This window comes from Rousettus aegyptiacus, unplaced genomic scaffold (genome assembly GCF_014176215.1).
Source record: "Rousettus aegyptiacus isolate mRouAeg1 unplaced genomic scaffold, mRouAeg1.p scaffold_m13_p_3, whole genome shotgun sequence".
NCBI classification, from domain to species: domain Eukaryota; kingdom Metazoa; phylum Chordata; class Mammalia; order Chiroptera; family Pteropodidae; genus Rousettus; species Rousettus aegyptiacus.
This window is the reverse complement of record NW_023416306.1, coordinates 29,874,036-29,895,554: the sequence shown is the minus strand read 5'-3', so window position 1 is coordinate 29,895,554 and position 21,519 is coordinate 29,874,036. Positions and strand designations below refer to the sequence as shown.

The 21,519-nt window shown below is 39.8% G+C and overlaps 1 protein-coding gene across 5 annotated transcripts in view; it reads left to right on the top strand.

The window, feature by feature from the left end:
• Positions 1–6,640: 6,640 nt before the first annotated feature.
• RECK (reversion inducing cysteine rich protein with kazal motifs) overlaps positions 6,641–21,519 on the top strand; it is a 62,979-nt gene continuing 48,100 nt past the window's right edge. For 3 of the 5 annotated variants that reach the window (XM_016130400.2, XM_016130395.2, XM_016130398.2), the window contains exon 1: positions 21,038–21,096. Coding sequence is in view for 2 of the 5 variants with exons in the window: in XM_036239408.1 (XP_036095301.1) it covers positions 6,717–6,816; positions 21,038–21,096 (159 nt within the window). In the remaining 3 variants the exon portion in view is untranslated. Of the gene's footprint in view, positions 6,817–21,037; positions 21,097–21,519 lie in introns of those variants that run through there. The other 2 variants (XM_036239408.1, XM_016130393.2) reach the window with 1 other exon arrangement.

Here is a 21,519-nt window from a genome sequence, read left to right as displayed (position 1 = left end):
TTTTGCTATCTTGTTTTAGGTGGGCTGACCCCTTTCAGTATTTCCTGTAATGCAGGCCTCATAGTGAATTCCCTGAATTTTTGTATGCCTGGAAAGGTCTTAATTTCTCCTTAATACACAAAGGAGAGCTTCGCTGGATACATTATTCTAGGCTGGTAGTTTCTTTCACTTAATAGTTTGAATATTTGATTTCACTCCTTTCTGGCTTGTAAGGCTTGTGCTGAGAAGTCCAAGGATAATCTAATAGGTTTTCCTTTAGAAGTTATTGTTTTCTTCTCTTTGGTTGTCTTGAGAATTCTTTGTCATTGATTTTTGATAATTTTAATACAGTGTGTCTTGGTGAAAGCTTTTTTGGGTTGAGATAATTGGGTGTTCTGTTGACTTCTTGAATACCAAGCTCCAGCTCATTCCTTTGATTTGGGAAATTCTTGTCCATTATTTGTCTGAAAATGCTTTCTTGTTCCTGTTCCTTTTCCTCACCTTCAATAATGCCTATTATTCTTATGTTTTCTCTCCTAACGGTATCAACTAGTTCTTGTATTTCTCTTTCATTATTGTTCATTCTTCAGTTTCTCTCTTCCTTATGATTTATTTCTAGAGTTCTGTCTTCGTTGTCACTGATCCTTTCCTCCATTTGGTTGACTCTATTTCCCAAGCTTGTTATTTCATTTTTCAACTCTTTCAGTGTGTGTGTGTGTGTGTGTGTGTGTGTGTGTGTGTGTGTGTGTGTTTTATCTCCAGAAGATCTATTCTGTTCTTTTTGAAGGTTTCAATCTCCTTGCTTTGCTCATCTATTTGTTTTTTCAATTCCTGAAATTGTTGATATGACTCATTTCAGAACTCACTGAGTTGTTTCAGAAGTACCATCCTGAATTCTCTGTCATTTCAGTTGCATATTTCTATGCCTGTAAGCTTATTTTTGGGAGATTTTTCTCTTTCTTTCTGAGATGCCTCGTCACCTTAGTTGCTCATAGTGTTTAATGGACTATTTCTAAGTCTGGGCATTAATGGAAGTATATTCAGCTGTTTTTCCAGAAAGAAGATTTATTGTATAAAGGTCTCTCTTTAGCCTGTTGCCAAGAAGGCGCTTTTCTTTTGGTTTCCAGTATGTGGCGTCTAAGCCTCTTGGATCCTTGCTTTATATAAAGTGATAAAAATGCTTTTTTTTTTTTCTTATAGATATTTAATTGCACTCACTACTCTCAGTCTCATTCCATGTCAGTTATCGACATTTTTGGTAGCATTTGCTCAGATTTCCCTTGGGCTCTGCGGTGTTCAGTCTTAGAGGGTATGCGGGGAGGGGCCCTCTGGGTTGGGGGTTGGAGGGTGCAGCTCAGTCTCGGTTTTGCAGCCACAGTTGATAAAAAGCAAGTGTTGTTTCTCTGCCGTCCAGCTTCTCTGCTTTCTGCCCTGATGACTGGGCCCTGCTGCTGGCTGCGTGGAGCTCTCAGATTTCCGAGGACTGTTCAGGGAACTTGCCACACCTTCTCCCCTCCCCCTTCTCCTACAGGGAGCTCCATAGCTGCAAGAGACAGACAGTTTCTTTATTTCTTCCAGTCCGTAGCCTGACACCCAGGGTTCTTACCTGGGGTAGCTCTTATGAAGAGATCTCATGCTCAGACGTGCTGGTGTGAAATTTGGGTGTTTTTTTTTTGTTGAGTTTTAGAAGTTCAGTTTATTGTTGTTTCAAAGGGAGAGACCAGGGGATGTCTCTCACTCCGCCATGTTTCTCAAAACTCTCAACTTAATTTTTTAAGAGTAGTTTTAGATTCACCACGAAGTCGAGAAGAAAGTACAGAGATTTCCCATACACCTCCGTCCCCATACATGCACAACTTCTCCCACTATCAATGTCCGGAACTAGAGTGGTACCTTTGTAACAATCAATGAACCTACATTGATACATCATTACCCAGAGTTTATAGTTTAATAAGGGTTCACTCTTGGTGTTGTATATTCTATGGGTTTGGACAGATGTATAATGACATGTATCCTCCATTATAGTGTACGATTCACTGCCTTAAAAATCCTCTGTGCTCGGCCTCTTATCCCTGTCTCCCCCCAATGCCTGGCAACCACTAATCTTTTTACTGTCTCTGCAACTTTTCCTTTTTCAGAATGTCACCTAATTTGAGTTATATAGTATGTAACCTTTTCAGAATGGCTTCTTTCACTTAGTAATATACTTTTTAAGTTTCCTTCATGTCTTTTCATGGCTTGATAGCTCATTTCTTTTTAGCGCCGAATAGTATTCAATATCCTGGATGTACCACAGTTTATTTATCCACTTAGCTACTGAAGAACATCTTGGTTGCTTCCAAGTTTTAGCAATTATGAACAAAGCTGCTATAAACACCTGTGTGCAGGTTTCAGTATAGATATAAGTTTTCATGAGTCAATATTAAAAGAGAAATTTCTCAGTACTTCTTTTCCAGGATACCATCTTCGTTTAAATAAAGAATAGTCTGTGATTTCAAGATGAGCTATTTCAAAAACCACGACACTTTGCAACCTACTCATTTGTATGAATCAGAGTATTCTCTACCGCAGGCAACCAAAACAAAATACTGCAATAAAGTGGAAGCTGGTGTGATGACATTATCATCCTTAACTACAGATTTCATGTTTTTGTGTTCATCCAAATCTCATTCATTATCTTTGTACTAAGTAATTGTTGTAAATTTCAACTTAAAGGTAGCAATAAAACACAGCTTTCTTCTATTTTGTAGATCAGAACAGTGTAAGATTTTGTTGAAAAAAAATCTCACTGCTAAAAAATAAAAATTACATTTTTTAAGTTTGAAAATTACTGATATAAATTGGCAAGGATAGTAGAAAATGGTAACAAATATCATAGGCTTGTCTTTAGAGGGCTCACTGTAGGCTGGCAGGATATTGTACCAGCATCTCAGGCTGAGGATCACATGCTAAGTTTTATGATCTGTTGGTGTTGGATGTCTTGGGGTGGGACTTCTCTTACTCCTGTGAGATCTCAATATAGGGATCAACAGAGATGTCAGATACACCGATTCTGCTCCGAGGCACAGGGATCCTTTGCTCTCTAAAGCCATACTCCAGTTATTAAATGAACAGTGAACATGACAGCAGTTAGAAAATGTTTTCTCTGGCCAGGCAGTTGCTTCCATGCAACAACATTTCGAAGGGTTACGCAAATCTTTGATGGATAGCTAGCTGTCTCTGCAAGTCCCCTTCTTCCTGAATGACTAAAACTTAATCTCGGTCAATTTGGTGGGGCTTCAGCTTAGTCAAAGTCTCCCCTCAAACCCCTCCTTAGTTTTGAGAGGAGTATATAGAGCCCCAAACCCATCAACTGGAACTGAGAAAGAAGGCAGGACATCTGGTCCTCAGTTGTCATCATCAATCTCTGTTGGCACCTACATTCTCATCTGGCATCCAGTTGTATAGACCATGCAAATAACAACTACAGCCCGCTCCTTCTAATATTGAGGCCTCCTCAGGCACTCAGTTCTCTCTCAACTCCTGCTTTTCCCATCTTGAAGGGCACAGAAAACATTCAGCTATTCTTCTGTGACACTCTAGGTGGGAAGAAAGGAATAGGTCATATTTGTAGCCGTTTCCACTCTGCACTTACATCATGCTGAGAACAGGGGAATTTTATGAGGCGTTTCACTTCCCTGAGCTCCATGGGAAATGAGGCTCAGATCTCTTCTTATCTTGTAATTTCAAGACTTTCTGTCTTTCATGTGTCACCCCACTGCATCCCCCCACAAAGGGGATGTCTCCTCCAGTGGCTGCTGTATGTTATGAGTTACCTGGAAATAAAGCCATTTCTGATTCTATAGCTAGCTAACAGATCTCCAAGCATTCAAGCATTCTCTTTGTGCAGAAGACCTCAGATATCATTTCTATTAGTCAGCAGAAGCGAGCTCAGCCACTCCTCTTATTGGGGGACTTAGAAGCTTTGAACTACAACTGACCAGTCCTTTATCCTTTTCCTCTTTCTTCAGCCTCTCCTTCAGAGTCAATGATTTCTGAGGAGGTAGGTAGATCGTCTTCCCTCTAGGGACTGTTACGGATTGAATTGTGTGTCCTCAATCTCCCCACTTTATATATTGAAGTCCTAACCCCCAGTATCTCAGAATGTGACCCTATGTAGAAGTAGAAATTATTGCAGATGTAATTAGTTATGGTGAGGTCATAGTGGAGTAAGGTGTGCCTCTAAATCAATGTGACTAGTGTCCTTATAAAAAGCAGAAATTTGGACAGACACGTACACATGCACGAGGAGAATTTTGTATGAACACGAAGGCAGAAATCAAGATGATGTGTCTATAAGTCAAGGAATGCCAAAGATTGCCAGCAAACCAGCAAAAACTAGGAAAGAGGAATGAATCAGATTCTCCCTCACAGCTCTCAAAAGGAACCAGCACTGCCAACACTTTGATCTCAGACTTCTGGCTTCAAAAACTCTGAGACAATAAATTCCTGCTGTTTAAGCCACCCAGTTTGTGGTTCTTTGTTACAGCAGCCTAGGAAACTAATACAGGGAACCGGTAGTCTAATGACCCATCTCCATGGCTTATAGCAATTAATCCACTTATCAAATTACCTTGGGAGTGATGCCTATTACCCATATGATTCCATTTTTCCATACAGAAAACCCCTTACAGGCCTCCCTTAGGACATTTTCCGAGGTGCACAGAGCTAAGGAGACCAATTATCTCATTTTGCCTGAGACAAATGAAATTCCTGGGACATGGACTTTCAATTTTAAAACCAGGACAGTCCCAGGTAAAGCAAGATGTGTCAGTCACCTAACATAGAGCGCTCTTCCTGGTCAGGTCTTTCCAGGGCACAGTTGAGTCCACAGTTACCATCTTAGTTCCCTCAGATGAGGTGGGTTACCACAAGAATTGGGAAATTCTGGGCAGAGGAGCTACATGTTGTGACAGAAGGGCGAAAACAACTAAGAGGTCTGGAACAAGGTAAGAAATACTGAATGGATGATGATAGGGGTGGAGAGAGGGTATGGAGAAGCTGGAAAAGGTGACTGGGTCCAATTGCTAAGAACCTCTGACACTATGTTAAATAAATGTACATCATTCTATCCAGTAAAAAAAGAGGTGGCCTCTCAGAGAGTTTGAAGCAAGAGGGTTGTCGTCAGAGCAGATGTTTTAGAAGGATTATCATGTTGTTGCCGCCAGCCCCCGAAAGATGCACAGACCACCAGAACTCAGTGAGTTATAGGGAACACACTCTTTATTCAGCCAGCTGGGTCTGCCAGGGGTACGCAGACCCCAAATTAAGCAACATCAAAATGTAGAGGTACAAGGTTTTTAAGCCCCAAATCTCATTCTTCATTCTGTCTAAACACAAAGGTCTATCTTTCTTCTATTCACTACCTGTCAACTCACAGGTCAGGTGCATAAGCAGGGGTACAGAAGCAGAAAGTTTATTGTTAGAATGTTATGTTCCTATGGGTGACAGCCTATGTTCCCATGGACATAGCCATGTTCCCATGAGCACGGCCAAGCAGTAATTTTCCTGCAAGTAATAAATTTCTAACAGTCATTTTTTCAGCCATTACAATCATAACCAATCCATGTTTTTCTTTTGTAAACTTAAAAGAGAGACTAGATATGGAAACCTAAAAGACATACAAACCAACTTCAATATATGGACTTTGTTTGGAACTTGAAAAATTGAAAAAGTAAATTATGAGACAATAAGGGAAATGTAAACACTTACTGCATTACATATTTAATGATATTAAGGAGTTTAAACATTTTAACTGTGGTTTTGCTTTTTTTTAAGGTAGGAGAGAGGAAAAAGGTATTAATTCAGTAACAGAGCGAGAGAGAGGGAGGAAGGAAAAGTGAGACAGACAGACTGACAAACAAGAGCATGAGAGAGCGCTCTGGTAGCTCGTGAACCCTCTCAAACATTCCCCACAGTGGCTGGGGGTAAGAGGTCGAGTGTGGATCTACCTCCAAATAGTCTCTTAAAGTCTCAACCTGACTTTCAAGGCTCTTCTTATCTAGAGACAGAAGCATTCCTGCCCCTCCCCCATCCAACACACTCCTTTTCCTGATAGGATTAGGTATTTAATAGTACATCAAAGACGCATTGAGGCTACATATGTCAAAGAGCTTTGGGGGTTAATCCATGCCTCGGGCCCTTGTCAGGGGACCGAGTCTGCGGCAGAACCCCTCGGATTTTAGGGGAGGCAGAGTTGTCTCGGGTGACACGCCTTCTTTGAGCGTGAGGCAGCGTCTGAGCAGAGAGGATATTAAGAACATCAGCGAGGTACGCGAAAGGGAAACGTTCCTTAGGTGCAGCCTTGGACTTTGTCCTAGTTCCCAGGCGAAACTGTGGTGTTATCTTGGGCAGCCTGGTCCCCTTTCTGACCCCATCTGCAAACCTCGGGAGGTGGTAGAGGTATTCTCAGGCCCTTTCAGTTCTGACATCCTCTGACACCCCTCTTGAAGATCGCAGGCTGAGGGGATTCCGCTGTAGAAGCGGACTCACAGATGGGCCGTAACAAAGGGCCGGGGTCGTGGGCAGGTTCCCGCCCCCAGCAGGTTTTGGAAACTCCTCGCAGGCGAGGGGCGGGGCTTGAGCGCGCCGCAGCCAATCACTAGAGGCCCAGGGCGCCGGGGCGGGGCCTCAGCGAGCAGCTCCGGCAGCCAGGCTGGGTCCGAGCATCCCGCGGCTCTGGACTGTCCGGCCGGGACATGGCGACCGTCCGGGCCTCCCCGCGAGTTACGCTCCTGCTTCTCTTGGCCGTTGCGGGTGTCGCGGAGGTGGCAGGGGGCCTGGCTCCCGGCAGTGTGGGTGAGTAACTGCTGGAGCAGCGGTTCGGGGCGGTCCAGAGCGGACGCCTGAGCGCTCCAAGATGGCGCGGGGCAGGGGGCGGGGGTGCGCACGACCCCCAGTCCTGGCCCACGTCGGGTGACCCAGGGGCTGGAGGTCCCAGCAGGCGGGAGGGCGTGCCAAGGAGGGACGAGCGAGGACCTATCGCCACCCTCGCTCTTCCCGCACTGAAGATATGCTGCACTGGGAGCAGAGACCCGGGTTCGAGGCCTTGCCTGTCACCCACCAACAGGGGATCCCAGCTTGGCCCTTATCCCCTCACCAGGCTCGGGTATCTGTCGGAAAAGGGTGAAATGCCTTCCCTTAGGATCGTCACGAGGGTAGGATCGGATTTTGGAGGTGCAAACACCCAACCGCCGCCCTGACCAGTTATTGTTACTTGACCCTCACTGGGTTCAGAAAGGCTGACCTTGGACGGCGATCATTGATGGGCCCCACAGCCTGCCAGATTCAGGTTTCAGAAAAGAATGGGTCCAAGTCTTCTGCATCCGATTTTGCTGCTGTTCGCTGTGGGTGCACCGTGTGTTCTAGACAGTTCTGGGCTCTGGCGAGAGACAGATTAAAAATCAGTAAACCCTGCTCACAGGGGGCTGGCAGCCTTTAGGAGAGTTTTGTTCTTGCTCTGGATGAATTAAACCAAGAGTGGACAGGAAAGTGTTCAGTGTTCATTGTCTCCCCCATGCTGGGCTTTAGGAGTCGACGTTTAACTCCTGTCTGCCAGACCTCTTTGGCTAGGAGGTGGAGTCACACAAGACACAAGCATCTGGATTCAAGGCAGAAGTGTCCAGAGGAGATGAAGGGCTGTGGGTGCACAGTGGGAGAGAGATGATGTCCACCTGGGATGGGAGAAAAATTGAGTGGTCCCCCAACTGTCCTAGACGTTAAAAGATAGCTAAGATTTATATATGCAAAAGTGGTGGAGCAGTGCATTGCTTACTGAAAGAGCTTACACCTAGAAAGAGCAAAATGAACCCCAACAAGGTTTTAGGGGAGTTTACAGTGTAAAGTTTTTTTGTTTTGTTTTGTTTTTCAAAATCAAGAAAGTATTTAAAGAAGGGAAAGAACCATCGAGAACCTGGGATTAGTTAATTGTAATTGGTTCTAAATTTAGCTGTCAATTAGAGGAAATCAAAGGAGAGAATTCTGTGTATTCTTGGCTAAATCAGCTTACCTTTCTGGGCTCCGTTTGTCTCATTAAGTTAGAGATTGAACTAAAGCATTTCCAGAGTTATGGTCCATAGAATACTAGTTGTGCATTCTTATCTCACAACTAGTTTTGTGAGTGACAGTAGAGTGGAGTAAAGAATATTTGAACAAGTTACTTAGCCTTAGTTTTTTCGTGCTTTAATATCCACATTTATTATATATAGTATCTTATAGATTTTATTGTGAGAATTGAGGTATAGCCTTTAGAATAACATATAGTAAGCACTGTAAAGTTAGCTGTTAAATAAGTTTGGGAAACACTGCACATCCTACCCCTTTCTTACATATCACAAAACATGTTAAATTCCCAATAAAGAGTTCAAGGTTTTCTGGGTAAAGAGACTTGTTTTCTGGGAGAGCCAGGAAATAACTGCTAAAAGGTATGGGGTTTCTTTTTAGGGTGATGAAAATGTTCTAAGGTGGTGATAGTTGCACAACTCCATGAATATACTAAAACTAACTGAATGTATATTTTAAAAGGATAAATTTCATAGTAAGTGATTGTTAATATGTAAACTGAGGTATATTAAAATAAGAGTTTATTTGAGCAAAAATTGATTCAAATAACTAGTGCCAAATGGGAAGTGATAGGAGCTAGGGGAAAGACTTTCATTGAGAAGAGGTGGAAGCAAAGCAAAGGACTTATTTGATTGGCCATAGCTTAAGTGAATACCTTATTTGAGAAAGCCTTGATAGCTATTTATGACTTGTCCTTAGGTGTGATTTCTTAGCCTTGAGTTATCATAGGCTTTGGTTTTAGTTTGCTTAAGTAGGCTACTAAGGCATTAAAGCACCTTAATCTAATGGCCTCCTGATTTAATTAATTTGGCATGATTTATATCAATAAAATTATTATAGAAAGATGGAAACTTGTTTGCTCATAGAACTCTTTTTCTTCATAACACCTAAAGCACACTTTAGAAAACACTGGGCTAGATGGTTTGTATAGGCCCTTTTAGCTCTGAAAGTCCATGACAGCATAGAATTTGTACTGTTTGATAAAGAAAAATTTCAAGTTTGATGTAGAAATGAGATTTGTCCCTCTTACTAAACTCTAGGAAGCATATGTTGCGTGTTTCTTTACATAAAGGACATTGAGTAATACAATGGACAAAAGCTTCCACTGTAGATTTGTAGAAAGTGTGGAAAATGTTCTTCAATCCTGAACAAAAATTGAGAACACAATATTAAATCGTATTTCAATTAAGGCTTAGCTTATATTTTTGCTGAGACAGTCTTCTTTCTCTCGACTCCATCCAAGGTTGGGTACGCCTGTCTCCTGATATAAGGCTTTACAAGTCTTGTCTGTTCTTAGAGATTTTTCATTCCTATTCCTCCGAGGTGGAGGTGAGGGAGTGATATTACTTGCAAAGGGATTATCATCTCTTGAGAAGTTCAGCCATGCCCTCTACACTAGAGTAATACCACAATTCCTATTTCAGTACGCTTTACAGTCCCACTCCTAACCACTTCCCTACCCCTCCGCCTCCTTCCCACACTTTTGGTGTTCCCTTTGAAGGGTGGGATAGGACCCTATGCTGCAGTCTTGGGATGTCTGTCTTGGCACCTGATAATAGCTCTGTTTCTATTTAAGATGTTTTGTAATAGTACAAAAGAGGGAAAGATGTAACATTAAGGGCTAGGTTTCAGTAAGTTGACATTTAAGGAATTATGTAATAGTCAGCCTGGAATCCTGAAAAAGAATGTAATAAATTTTAAGTCGGAAAAAGCAAACGCCTATCTGGAGGAAAGTAATAAGAAGCAGATTTCCTTCCCAAAGAAATATCTTGGCCCACACACTGTAGGAAGAGCTAGGATTGCTGGTAGACCAGGTATGACAGTTTATTCTGGTATGCTGCTAAAAATTCCTATCTTATATCCATAGATTTAGGCAATCTTTCATCAATTATCCTTTTCACTATATGCCACTTGCAGAAAAAGTGGTATGATGTCAAGAGATGGTTTTTATATATTAAAAGCGTGGGTTTTAAAAGAGCAAAACAGATGTTACAGGTATTTATTCAAAAATATTGAGTGCTTACTATGTCAGACACTGTTCTAGAGTAAGAATGATGTTCTTGAGGAGCTTACATTCTTTTAATTTTGAAAGAGAAGATATAATTTTATTTTATTATTTTTTTAAATTAAGTTTATTGGGGTAACATTGTTTAATACAATTATATAATTTTCAGATGTACATTATAATTTGACATCTATATATTCTATTGAGGAGCTTACCTTCTAGTGGAGGAGAGAAAGACAATAAACAAAAATTGATTTCTGGTAGCGCTGAGTACGCTCTGAAGGAAACTAGATGATAACATAGAGAATTATGTGAATAGAGGAGGAGTGCTTCTTTAAATAGTGATGACTAGTGAGGCCTCTTTTAGAATTAAAGTTCAGAACCAAGATCTGAAGACGTAGGTGCTGTCCTTAGGAAAGATGAATAGTGAACAGAAAGTCCAGAGGCTCTAAGGAAAAAAGGAGCAGAATGAGCAAGAGAATAGTCTAGAGCTAAATGTTGCTGAGCCTTGCAAAAAGCCACATAAAGGTTGTAGGTTCTCTACCATGTGCTGATAGAAACTAATAGCCTTTTAAGTAAGAGATGTGTGCTTTGGCTCCTGAATTACAAAAAAAAAGCAATTTCAGTGCGGTAGTAGTAAAAGCAGGGTGACTAGAAAAGCCCATTGTAGTACTTGGAGCAGAATATAATGGTGACTTAGAGTAGAGTGGTGGTGGAGATAGAAGAAGAGAGATTTAAGATGTATTGCTGATGGATTGGATATGGGAAGTAGGGGAAGGAGGAATTCAAGATTTCTCATAAATTTTTACCTTGAGCAACTAAGTGAAAAATGATGCCATTTGCTGATGTTGGGAAGATGGGGAGGAGCAGAATGGAGGAAGGGTGGCAGGTGAGTCAGGAAGAGAATCAAAAGTTCCATTTTTGTATATGTTTGAGATGGATATCAGGAATAACTGCCCCAGGTTCTTTCCTTATTAAGCTAAATTTCATACCTGTCAGTAATCCATTTATCAAATATTTGTCAAGGTATTAATAGTGCCAGACACCGTGATAGGCACTAGATATAAAACCATAGTTGAAAACAGACATGGTCTCTGTTTTCATGGAGTTTATGATTTAGTGGGAAGTTCAGATATTAAATATCACTAAAAATCTAAAAATATATAATATCTACATTGCTAATATGTGGTTATATTAGTACATATCTATTTATATTCTAAATCTCAAGAATATATTTGAGGAAAAATCATGTGACTTAAGTAAGTATATAGGACATAATATGATGGTTGTTGTAAAGTATCTATAGATAACATGAAGGGGACCTCAAGACAAGGGTAGTATTAAGATAAACATTCTGACCATGGAATATACCATTGGAAACCAGACATTTACACTCACTCACTCCTTCCTTCCTTCCTTCCTTCCTTCCTTCCTTCCTTCCTTCCTTCCTTCCTTCCTTCCTCCCTCCCTCTCTCTCTCTCTCTCTCTCTTTGTTTGTTTATTGTTTTACATTCACATTTTTAGACCCGTTGTTTTTGTAAGTGGGAGGCCTACAGCATACAGTGGGGGAAGGTAATTATCTAAGAATATTGGCTATTGCCATTTGGAGGGAGGACCTTAAGAGAGTCATTTGATTTAGTTGTTTCATAATGATGAATGTCTGGGTTAAGGCTCTTTTGACACCTAAAGGAACAGAAACCAAGGTGGCTCAGGGCTAGTTATGTAGCATCTGACAGGGGAGCACATAGAAATCCAAGGGTAGGAAATTCAGCATAGCACAACCTCGGGGACTGTTGTGGGAACTGGAAAGCTCCTGTGAACCAAGACTACTTTTGCAGTCTCTACTACCTCTTATTGCCACTTTCAGTGCATTTCTTGCATTTCTTACTCTCCAGCAGCCAGCTTCCTCTTTTTACTCAAGGTGTCTGTACCACCATAAAACTTCAATATCCCCAGCCCTAGCTCTTCTTGACCTTATAACTGCAGAGCCCACCACCAGCTGGCTGCATATCTCTGTGCCTGACTATACGATTGAGTTCAATTTATCTTTGGTCTAGGCCAAAAACTCATGTTATTTGTTAAATTATGGGTTAGTCATCATATGAAAAGTGGTACTGAGGTTTATAGTGAGGAAAATGAAACTTATCGTATTTTTTTTTTATAAAAAGCATTGTATAAATAGGAAATTATTTCTTATTAACTAATGAATACAATCTTTTGAGCTGAGCATTATGCTAAATGGGTACAAAAAGTTACAGACAGTCTGGGGATACCATAAGTACAGACACGAAATGATGAGAGAAGAGTTAAGTGTTAGTTTCCAGTTCTGACTTAAATAACCAAAAAACCCAACATGGCTTGGAGGCGTCACAGAAGAAAGGCTAGTAATAGTTGAGGCAGGATTTAAACCTTGAAAGATGGCTGGGATTTAGGACAGCAGGAAGAGGGCACTAAGCATTTCAGGTAGAAAGCTATGTTCAAAGTAAATGTAGGCTTTCCTCATTAAAAGATAATAGAAGGTTAGGGAAAAGAAGGTCAGAAGACTTGGAGAATTTAGAGTTAGAAGATCAGGAAGCCATTGTAGGCCCTTGATTAGAAGAGTGACATCATGAAAGGTCTATTTAAAAATTTAATCTGGCAGTCATATTGGTAATAGAATCAAATGAATATAATTGGCTGTTGCAGGAGTGCAGTAGTAGGCAAGTATTGGAGAAGGATATCTGTAATTTGCAAATGGTTCAGAGGGGGAAAAATAAATTATATGTATATGTATATGTATATATATCTGTCCACATAGATAAAGCATTATGACAAGATGTTAGCAATATTGAATCCAGGTGGTCAGGTATATGGATAATCATTTTACTGTTTGGCACTTCCTTGGCTAATGATATATTCCATAATTATACACAAACACATATATATTATGAAAGGAATGAATGTGACAATTGCAAGAATGCATTATAAGTTAAAGTTGCAGTCATTTAAATATTTATAATGTGATTGTTACTTTCCAGGCAGTTTTGAAAATAAAAATTATATTAAAAGTAAGGTTATATTTTTTTATTAACATCTTTTTTATTTGGAGTGACCTTTTTTCAGTATCAGCTGAGATTTCGTTTTTTTCCCCTCAATAGTTTGGGGTATATGTGTTCTGTTTTAATAATTCTTTAGGAAGGCATTAGTTAGAGGGAATCTTTATTTTCTTTAGAAAAGAAACAATAATGGCTTTTCATTCACTAAATTGAATTATAGATTTTGGGAGGCTTCTGTGGAAAAATCTCATTTAATTTAAAAAAATCCTATAATTCTGTGAATATTTTAGTTTTGGTTTTAGGGTGTGTATTTGCTTTTTTAAATACTTGTTGGTCTTAGAAGTTGCATTTTTCCCTTGTTTCTCTCTTACTTGCCTATCTTTAGTACACATGTGGTTGCAACCAACAGCCAAACCTTGATGTTTCTAATTATTGGATAATTCTGCTTGCATATTTCTAGGTTACACTAATACCTTCTTAAACCCAACATACATAGCCTTTAGTAATCAATTTTTGGTTTTTATTAATTTTATAATTACAGATTCTTGGAGTAAGAATGCAAAATAGGACACTTCTCCTGTCTTTAATGAGGATAACACCTGTGCTTTTCATTTTCATCATGTCAATATCAAGTTTTATTTTAAATCAGTTGACCTTTATCTATTCAATTCCATTTTATGAGAAAAACAGAATTTTAAACTTTTTTTTTCTTGAAGAACAAAAATTTAAATTAGAATCAAATTATAAAAAGAAATTTCTAAAATTCACTGTTTTCTCTTACATAAAACGTTAGGCCTTGGAGAGTTTTTTGCAGTATAATAGTTGACTGAACCAATTAATTCATTTTAAAGGCTTTAAAAAAACCAGAGACCTCTAATTGCTACATTAATTGCATTTGAATACCTCTCCCCCATTCTTAATGAAGGCATATGAATCGATGTCCATTTGTAGACATTTATTTCTTGAAAATTATGCACCGTTAAAGATTCTAAGTTTTTGTTGTTTCAAAGGAAGAACAATGTGTACCAACATAATAATGGCTAAGGTTAAGAAGAGAGTGGAAAACGTGATGAAACATAGGTCCCCTGGCCTGTTCAAGGGAGTGTGGCAGTTTTCTCAAGAGAGGAAATGTACTATTACAGAGGAATGCTTGGTTGGGTGAGGGAAGGGAGTTATTGCCAGAAGATTTCAGGCTGCCCTCTTTCATCCCATTTTGTCAGAAATATCAGGCTTTTGGAAAGACTAGAAGGAAATATGTCAAAATGTCAAAACAGGTCCTGGCAGGACAGTAGGAATAGAGGCCATTTTTCTTCTTTTCCAAATTTGGAGTTTCTTAATGAAAAAAAAAAAGAATTATTTTAAAAATTTAACTTAGGGGGGCAACCTCACTATAAATTTTAACTTTTACCATTAAATAGGGAAAAAATAGGCTTTTATGTTTTTAATGAAACCTTCCATTGTTATTGGAGTTTTAAATATAACACATTTTATCATTCTGTTCTGAAAAGACCTTTACTCCAAAAAACTGTTTTTCAAAAATCCCTAGGCCCAAGTCAGACTCTTGTCTGCCTGATTGTTTATTTTTTGCTAAGCCTGTGCTTGTTGGGACCATATGTTATCCTGAGTTATCTTTGCTCATGATCAGCTGGATTTTCTGCCCTGGTATAACCTTTGTGTTAGAAGATAGTAGAAAGTGGCAACTTCTAGAGCACTTCAAAAGACACATCATCACACAGGAGAGCCTCCTTTTTTTTTTTTCTGCCTGCCCTCACCATTCTAATGAGGCTGAGGGCATAACAAAATCTTAGAAGGGGGTAGCATGGTACTGTATGGCAGGGGAGAAGAGGTGTTGTGAGAAAACCTCATGAGACCTTCTAAGAAAGTAACTACAGCCATCAAAAGTAAGGAACTTTTGAGGGAGGAAAAAAAATGGCGTAGATGATAGAGGCTCTCTTCATCCCTCTAGCGACCAAATCAAAGTTGTGACAGAAAGAAGGAGCAGTAGCAAGGAAAAATCGCCTGGGATCTAGATGAACAAGCTGTACAAGAAAGCACTCTGCAACAGCAGAAGGTAGGATGGGGCGAGGACACAGGGCTGCCTGGTCTCAAGTGGGTGAATGAGATCGAGGTTGCGGCAGAAATAGCGGCAGAAGGCTCTTAAAGGGGCTGCATCTGCGAGTGGATTTTCACAGTCACAGACCTGCTTGCTCTGAGCATCAGGGCTAATTGTGCTGCCCGCAGTGGGCACCGGAGACTTACAGAGAGACATTGTCGGAGTGAGGGCTGAAGCAAGACTTACTAGGTACAGAAGTGCTGGCGGTATCCATTGTTCCCTGTTGAACCCTCCCCCCACCAGTGTCCCTGACACAGTGCCTCCATAGCTGTGACGTCATCAAACTGGATAAAGAGGTCACTCAGCCCAGAAGATTCCCTGAGACCCTGCCTTCCCCAACTCGTGGCCCCCACTCAAGCCATATCCAGGTGCATCCTCAGCGAGTTAGGTGCTCCTTGCTGATACTCACACTGGAGGATGCCTCGGTTTCTGGTGGCCGTTTGAGGCAACTATAAGCACAGCATCTGTGGATTGCTTGCTGAGTCTTAACAGGTGGCCCTGGAGAGGTAGAGGCTTGGGCTCAGTTTGGCCTGCAGCTGAACCCCTCTCAGGACTGTGTCACTGGACACCTACTTCACAAATCTATACTAATAAGACCAGGAGACTTAGGAGCTTTGCTTAGTACATAGAAATAGACATGAAAGGCAGTCAAAACGGAAAGACATAAAAGCAGAAACCATATGAGAGAACAGAACAGAGATCCAGATATAATGGAGTCAAGTAATCTAACAGATGCAGAGTTCAAAACACTAATTATAAAGATGCTCAATGAACTTTTGGGAAATGTAGATAAATCCAGTGAGAACTTCAACAAAGAGATAAAAAACAAAAATGCAAGTGGAAATTATAAAAGAGAACCAGTCAGAAATGAAGAACACATTGTGTGAGAGGAAAAGTATATTAAATGGAATAAACGAATAAACAAAGTGAATAAAGAAGAGGATCAATGCCCTGTCTAAAAGACAGGAAAGCCAATTAGGACACTCAATCAGAATGGCAAGAAAAAAGATGCCAAGACTATAAAAATAATTTAAGGAGGATACGGGACACTATTAAGGCTCCAAATATTCATCTGATTGGCATAAATGAAGAAAATCAAGATGTTGAACAGCTGTTTGAAGAAATAGTGATGGAAAACTTCCCTAACCTGGTGAAGGAAATGGACATAAAACCCCAGGAAGCTCAGAGAATTCTAAAAATCAGGGATCCAAAGAGGCCCACACCAAGACACATCATAATTAAAATGCCAAAGGTTAAATACAAAGAAAAAAATATTAAAAGCAGCAAGAGAAAAACAGATAATTACCTAGAAGAGAACACCCATAAGACTGGCAGAAAGGGAAGTAGGGGAGGGAGAGAGGGGGGAGAGGGAGGGAGGAAGGAATGGAAAAGGGATTTGAGGGAGTGGGAAATAGAAGGCTATGAAGGAATGAATACTGAAGGATGCCTAAGGACGCCTTACCGTCCTCCTTCCTCGCCGACACCCGCCTCCCCCTCCCGCCCTCACACCACCTCTTCCTTCCCCATCAAGAACGCCGCGCCTACCCAGATACGTAAAAAGAAAAAAGATTCTCAAAAGAAACTAGGCAGAACAGAAGAGCTTGGCAAAAAATATGTGAAAGGATGAAGACCCAGGATCTACAACCAAGAATAATTAATCCAGCAAAGCTATCATTTAGAGTTGAAGGACAGATAAAGAGCTTCCCAGACAAAAATAAGCTAAAGGAATTTATCACCACCAAGCCAGTATTACAGGAAATGTTGGAGGGACTTCTTTAAGAAGAAAAAATGGGTCAAAAACAGGAATAAAGAATGGTAACAACTACATTCCTATTAATAAGCATCTTAAATGGAAAAGAATTAAGTGCTCCAACCAAAAGAAAGAGTGACTGAAAGGATAAGAAAACAAGATTCCCCTACATATGAAAAGGAAGGAGATGGAAAAAGATATTGCTTTGATGGACCTAGAAGGTATTTAAGTCAGACAGAGGAAGATAAACACTATATTATTTCACTTATATGCGGAATCTAAGGAATAAAAAGAACAAACTAATCAAAACCAGACTCACAAATATAGTGGACATTTTGGTGTCAGACAGAGGGAAGAGAGGTTAAGGGGGCTAGGAGAATGCTGTGAAGGGCTAAAGAAGTACAAATTAGTAGCTGATGGATGGTCATGGGGATGGGGAGCACAGTGTAGGGAACAAAGTTAGCATTAATATGTTGGCTAGGTGGAGGGTTGGGAGGGAGGGTGCAATTGGGAAGATCATTATATGAACTATATACTTGAAACTAAATAAAAAATTTAATTAAAAAAAAATAAGGACCTTTTTTTCTTCTGAAACTTAGTGAAATTTTTATGTTATTCAGAATTCTTGTCAGATGTTTAGAACTTCAAGACACTTTTCTCATAGAAATAATGTTAGAAAGCCGGCCTCACAATAGTCTTTTGACACCAAACTATATTAATATGTCATTGATATCATATACACTTGGTTATTGCTTTGTTGATGAAAGAACATCCAGCCTAAGAAAAATTCTTAGAAGAGTTTGAGACAAACTGATGATAATTGCTGAGAAGTGAAATCTCAACAGATTGAGAAAATGCTTTGGAGAAAGGCAGTTTTACAGCTTACTTTATACATTAGAATCAAAAGAGCAAGGTAAGGAGGGTTATGAGATTCATTGGTGGTAGATTAAAGAGGTGAGAAAATACAAAGTAGAGAAATCTCTGAGAGTGGATAAAAGTAAAATGGAGAAACACATGCATCTTTTACTTTGGTGGGTATGGAATAGTTACCATTTACAGTACGAAGAGATGGTGTATGGGCAACAGATAACAATGTGGTCTTATGTTCTGGTGCCCATGGTTGTGCCTTCTAGGGGTCTGGAAAAGATTACTCTGACATTTTAAATGTATGTTATCTTAGATGCACAAAGACAGTAGACAATTTCAAAGTTAAAGACTGACCTCTGTCAAGGAATCTATAAGACTACCCGCCATGACCCGCTTTTAGTTAGGAATTTTTAAGTCCAGATCACCCTACGTGGTTCTCAGTTTGGAAGGCCTGCTAGGTTGGCCTCTGAGCTTGTCAAGTTTTAGTATGTGGCTGCTTTTTCATCCACAGCTTTATGGAGAAACAGTTTTCAGTTTCAAACTTAGAAGACTTATTGGTAAGATCTAAAGAGGACTTCTTTTATTCGTTTATTCATTCATTTCTCCCCAGTGCCAATTCTACTTTCAATCAAAAAAGCTCTGCTTTCATCTTTGTATATTAAAGTTGTTTAGGTCTCACTTGAAGAAATTATGTTGCAAATATATAGATATTTTTAAACCATTGTATCGTGCTTGAAATATATTTTCATCTTGTCTCTTTTGACTTGATGGTCTAGTCAGCCCTGATCAATTAATCCAGCTGTATATTTTTTCCAGTTGGCTATACTCTAGTAACAGGCCCCTTCCGATTATCTCTAGCCAATTTATCAATTTCTCTGGGCCCATAATGCAGCTTGGCAATATTTTTTGTTTTCTCTAATTTGATATTCCTCAAACTGGCACTCTGAAATGTTAAATGGCATGAAAAAAAGCTTTCGTGCTGTGAGAAATCTGTCTTAAATCCTTTTTTAGGAGAGTAATAATGAATATTAGTATATTAAAAGCTTCATGACATCTTGAAGTGAAGAATTCACTTTTTTTTAATCCTTCATTTCCAAATTTATTTGAACATGAAAAATTTTCTCTTGAAAGGTATACATTAACGAATCATGAAACAGTGTTTCATAGAACACAAGTTTGAGAAACATATCTGTAGTTGCCTCCTTTCTCTATTCTCCCATGTGGCTGTTACACATCTCTGCAATTTCAGCCTAAACCCCGAACCCCATCTCAGCCCTTTTTGTTTTCACACCTAATCTCTATTTCACTGTGAAAATAGAGGCCGTCGAACTTCCTCTTAATTTATGAGTAACCTTATATCCTTTCCTCTTGTCTAGACTTTGTTCTGTCATCAGACTGTACCCTGGATGAAGTCAGAGAGCATAATATTTATTCACTACTGTATCCTTAGCGCCAAATACAGTGCCTCTTCTTTATTCCACATCCCATAATCTGTTTCTGCCACAGTTGGGTATATAGCATTACAATTCTGGCACTGACCACCCAGAGTTAAAAGAGACCCCACAAATTAAAGGGCATGGGTCCCAACAAGACAGCCCTTACTTCAGACACCAGCCAAACTTTGGGGGTCATGCATACTTCTGACCAGCTGGCTGTAAATCTAGGCTTCCCTAGATTGACCCCTCAGAATTGGTAATTCCCTGGACTCATACAAATCAGAGAGGCACTGTAATTATGATTATAGTTTTATTTTAAAGAATATAAATCAGGAGGACCAGTCAAATGAAGAGACACAGGGGGAGATCTGGGAGGAAATGCAGAGCCTCTGTACCCTTTCCTCATGGAATCAGTGTGCATCACCTGCCTGGCACATCAGTGTTTTCACCAACTAGGAAAAGTCCACTGAGCTTCGGTATCTCGCATTTTTATAGGGATTTCATCCCATAGGAATGATTGATTGAATTATTGGCCATATGGTTGAACTCAATCTCCTGTTTCCCTGTCTCACTGGAGGTTGGGAGGTTGGAGTGATTATCATGTGGCTCAAAGCCCCAACCTTCTGATAATATGGCTGATCTTTCTTGCATGGCCCGTTCCCATCCTAAAGCTATCAAGGTGAGACCCTAGGCCAGCATATTAGCATAGCAAAGACACTCCTATCACTACCAGGGATTTAGAGTCTCCCTCTTAGGAACCAAGGACAGTCTGTTCTAAAAAACAAACAAACAAAACAAGCAAACATAAAAAAATCTTCCCTTGCTCTTGGATCTTCCTGTAACTACCACTCCCTTTTCCCTCCCTTCACTGCTAGAGTTCTTGAGAGCCTATATTTGCTGTTTATACTTCCTCACCTCTCCTTAATATCATTCACTTATACCAGCTCCACAGAAAGTACCTTGTGAAGGTCATTAAGTGGCCTTCTAATTAGTAAATTTATTTCCTTTCTTGAGTCTTCAGTCTAACCTGACTGTTCCGGTACATGACACTAACTGCTCCCTCTTCTGTGATGCCTCTTTCTTGTGGTTAACCTGTCTCTCTGCCTGTTCCATCTTATTCTCTTTGTTTCTTCCCATGTCTCAGATGTTGCTATTTTTTAGAATTTGGGACTGTGGTCACTTTTCACTAGAAACTCTTCCTAGGCAATGCTATGCCTTTTCATATACCTCCCTTTATGCTGATGACTTCCAAATTGGGATCTTTAGGCTTGGCTTTACCTGCAATCCAGACTTGGATTTCTGACTCTCCTGGAATTTCCATTTGGGTGTCCTGTCCTTAAAATTAACACTTCCGAAACAAAATTCACTGTCTTTTTATCGTTTAACTTTAGTATTATCGGTGTAATAATAGAATCTAGGCCATAGGGCAATTGTAAGTATTGAATGAGATAATGCATAAAGCAAACTTAGTAAAATTCTGGCACATAGAAGGTACACAGTACACAGTAGCTATTATTATTACATAACCGTCTCCCTTGTTAAGCCCGCTAGCTTCTTGAGGGCGAGAGCTATGTCCTCAAACCAACTGAGCATTGTATTTTGCTTCTAGTAGAGACATAGTAAAGGTTTATTGAGTTAAAATGAATAATAGTAACAATCTGTTTAATAAGTGGTTTGTGTAACCATCCGATTTAGCTTAACCATCTTGTTATTTAAAGTGGGCAACATAGGCTGTTTATTTTTTCTTCCTAGGTGCATTGTGTTGTAATCATTCAAAGGATAACCAAATGTGCCGTGATGTATGTGAACAGGTAAGCTTACATAATAATTCTAGAGGGTATTGGTTATGTAACTGTTTATTAAGTATAATTGTTTTGGAGAAATCCGTTGGATAGCAATTTAACTAAGTAATCAGTGTTCATATCACCAGTAATGGAACAAATTAACATGCCTGCTGACATGATGCACTGAAAAGGAGCACAGTATCTCATGTAGAATTCCTGGCCCATATAGAATTCCTGGCCCATATGTATAACCTGAGGAAGCAATAAGGCCAACCTGGATTGAGGGCTAATCCTCAAAACAATAGCCTGTACTCTTCAAATAGGACCCCAAATATTACTCTTATTATTAGTTATACAAATGTTGAATGTAACTTTTATTTCCAGATATACACTGAAAACAAAAGTTGTAAGAAACTTCCAGATTAAAGGAAAATAAAGAAGACATGACAA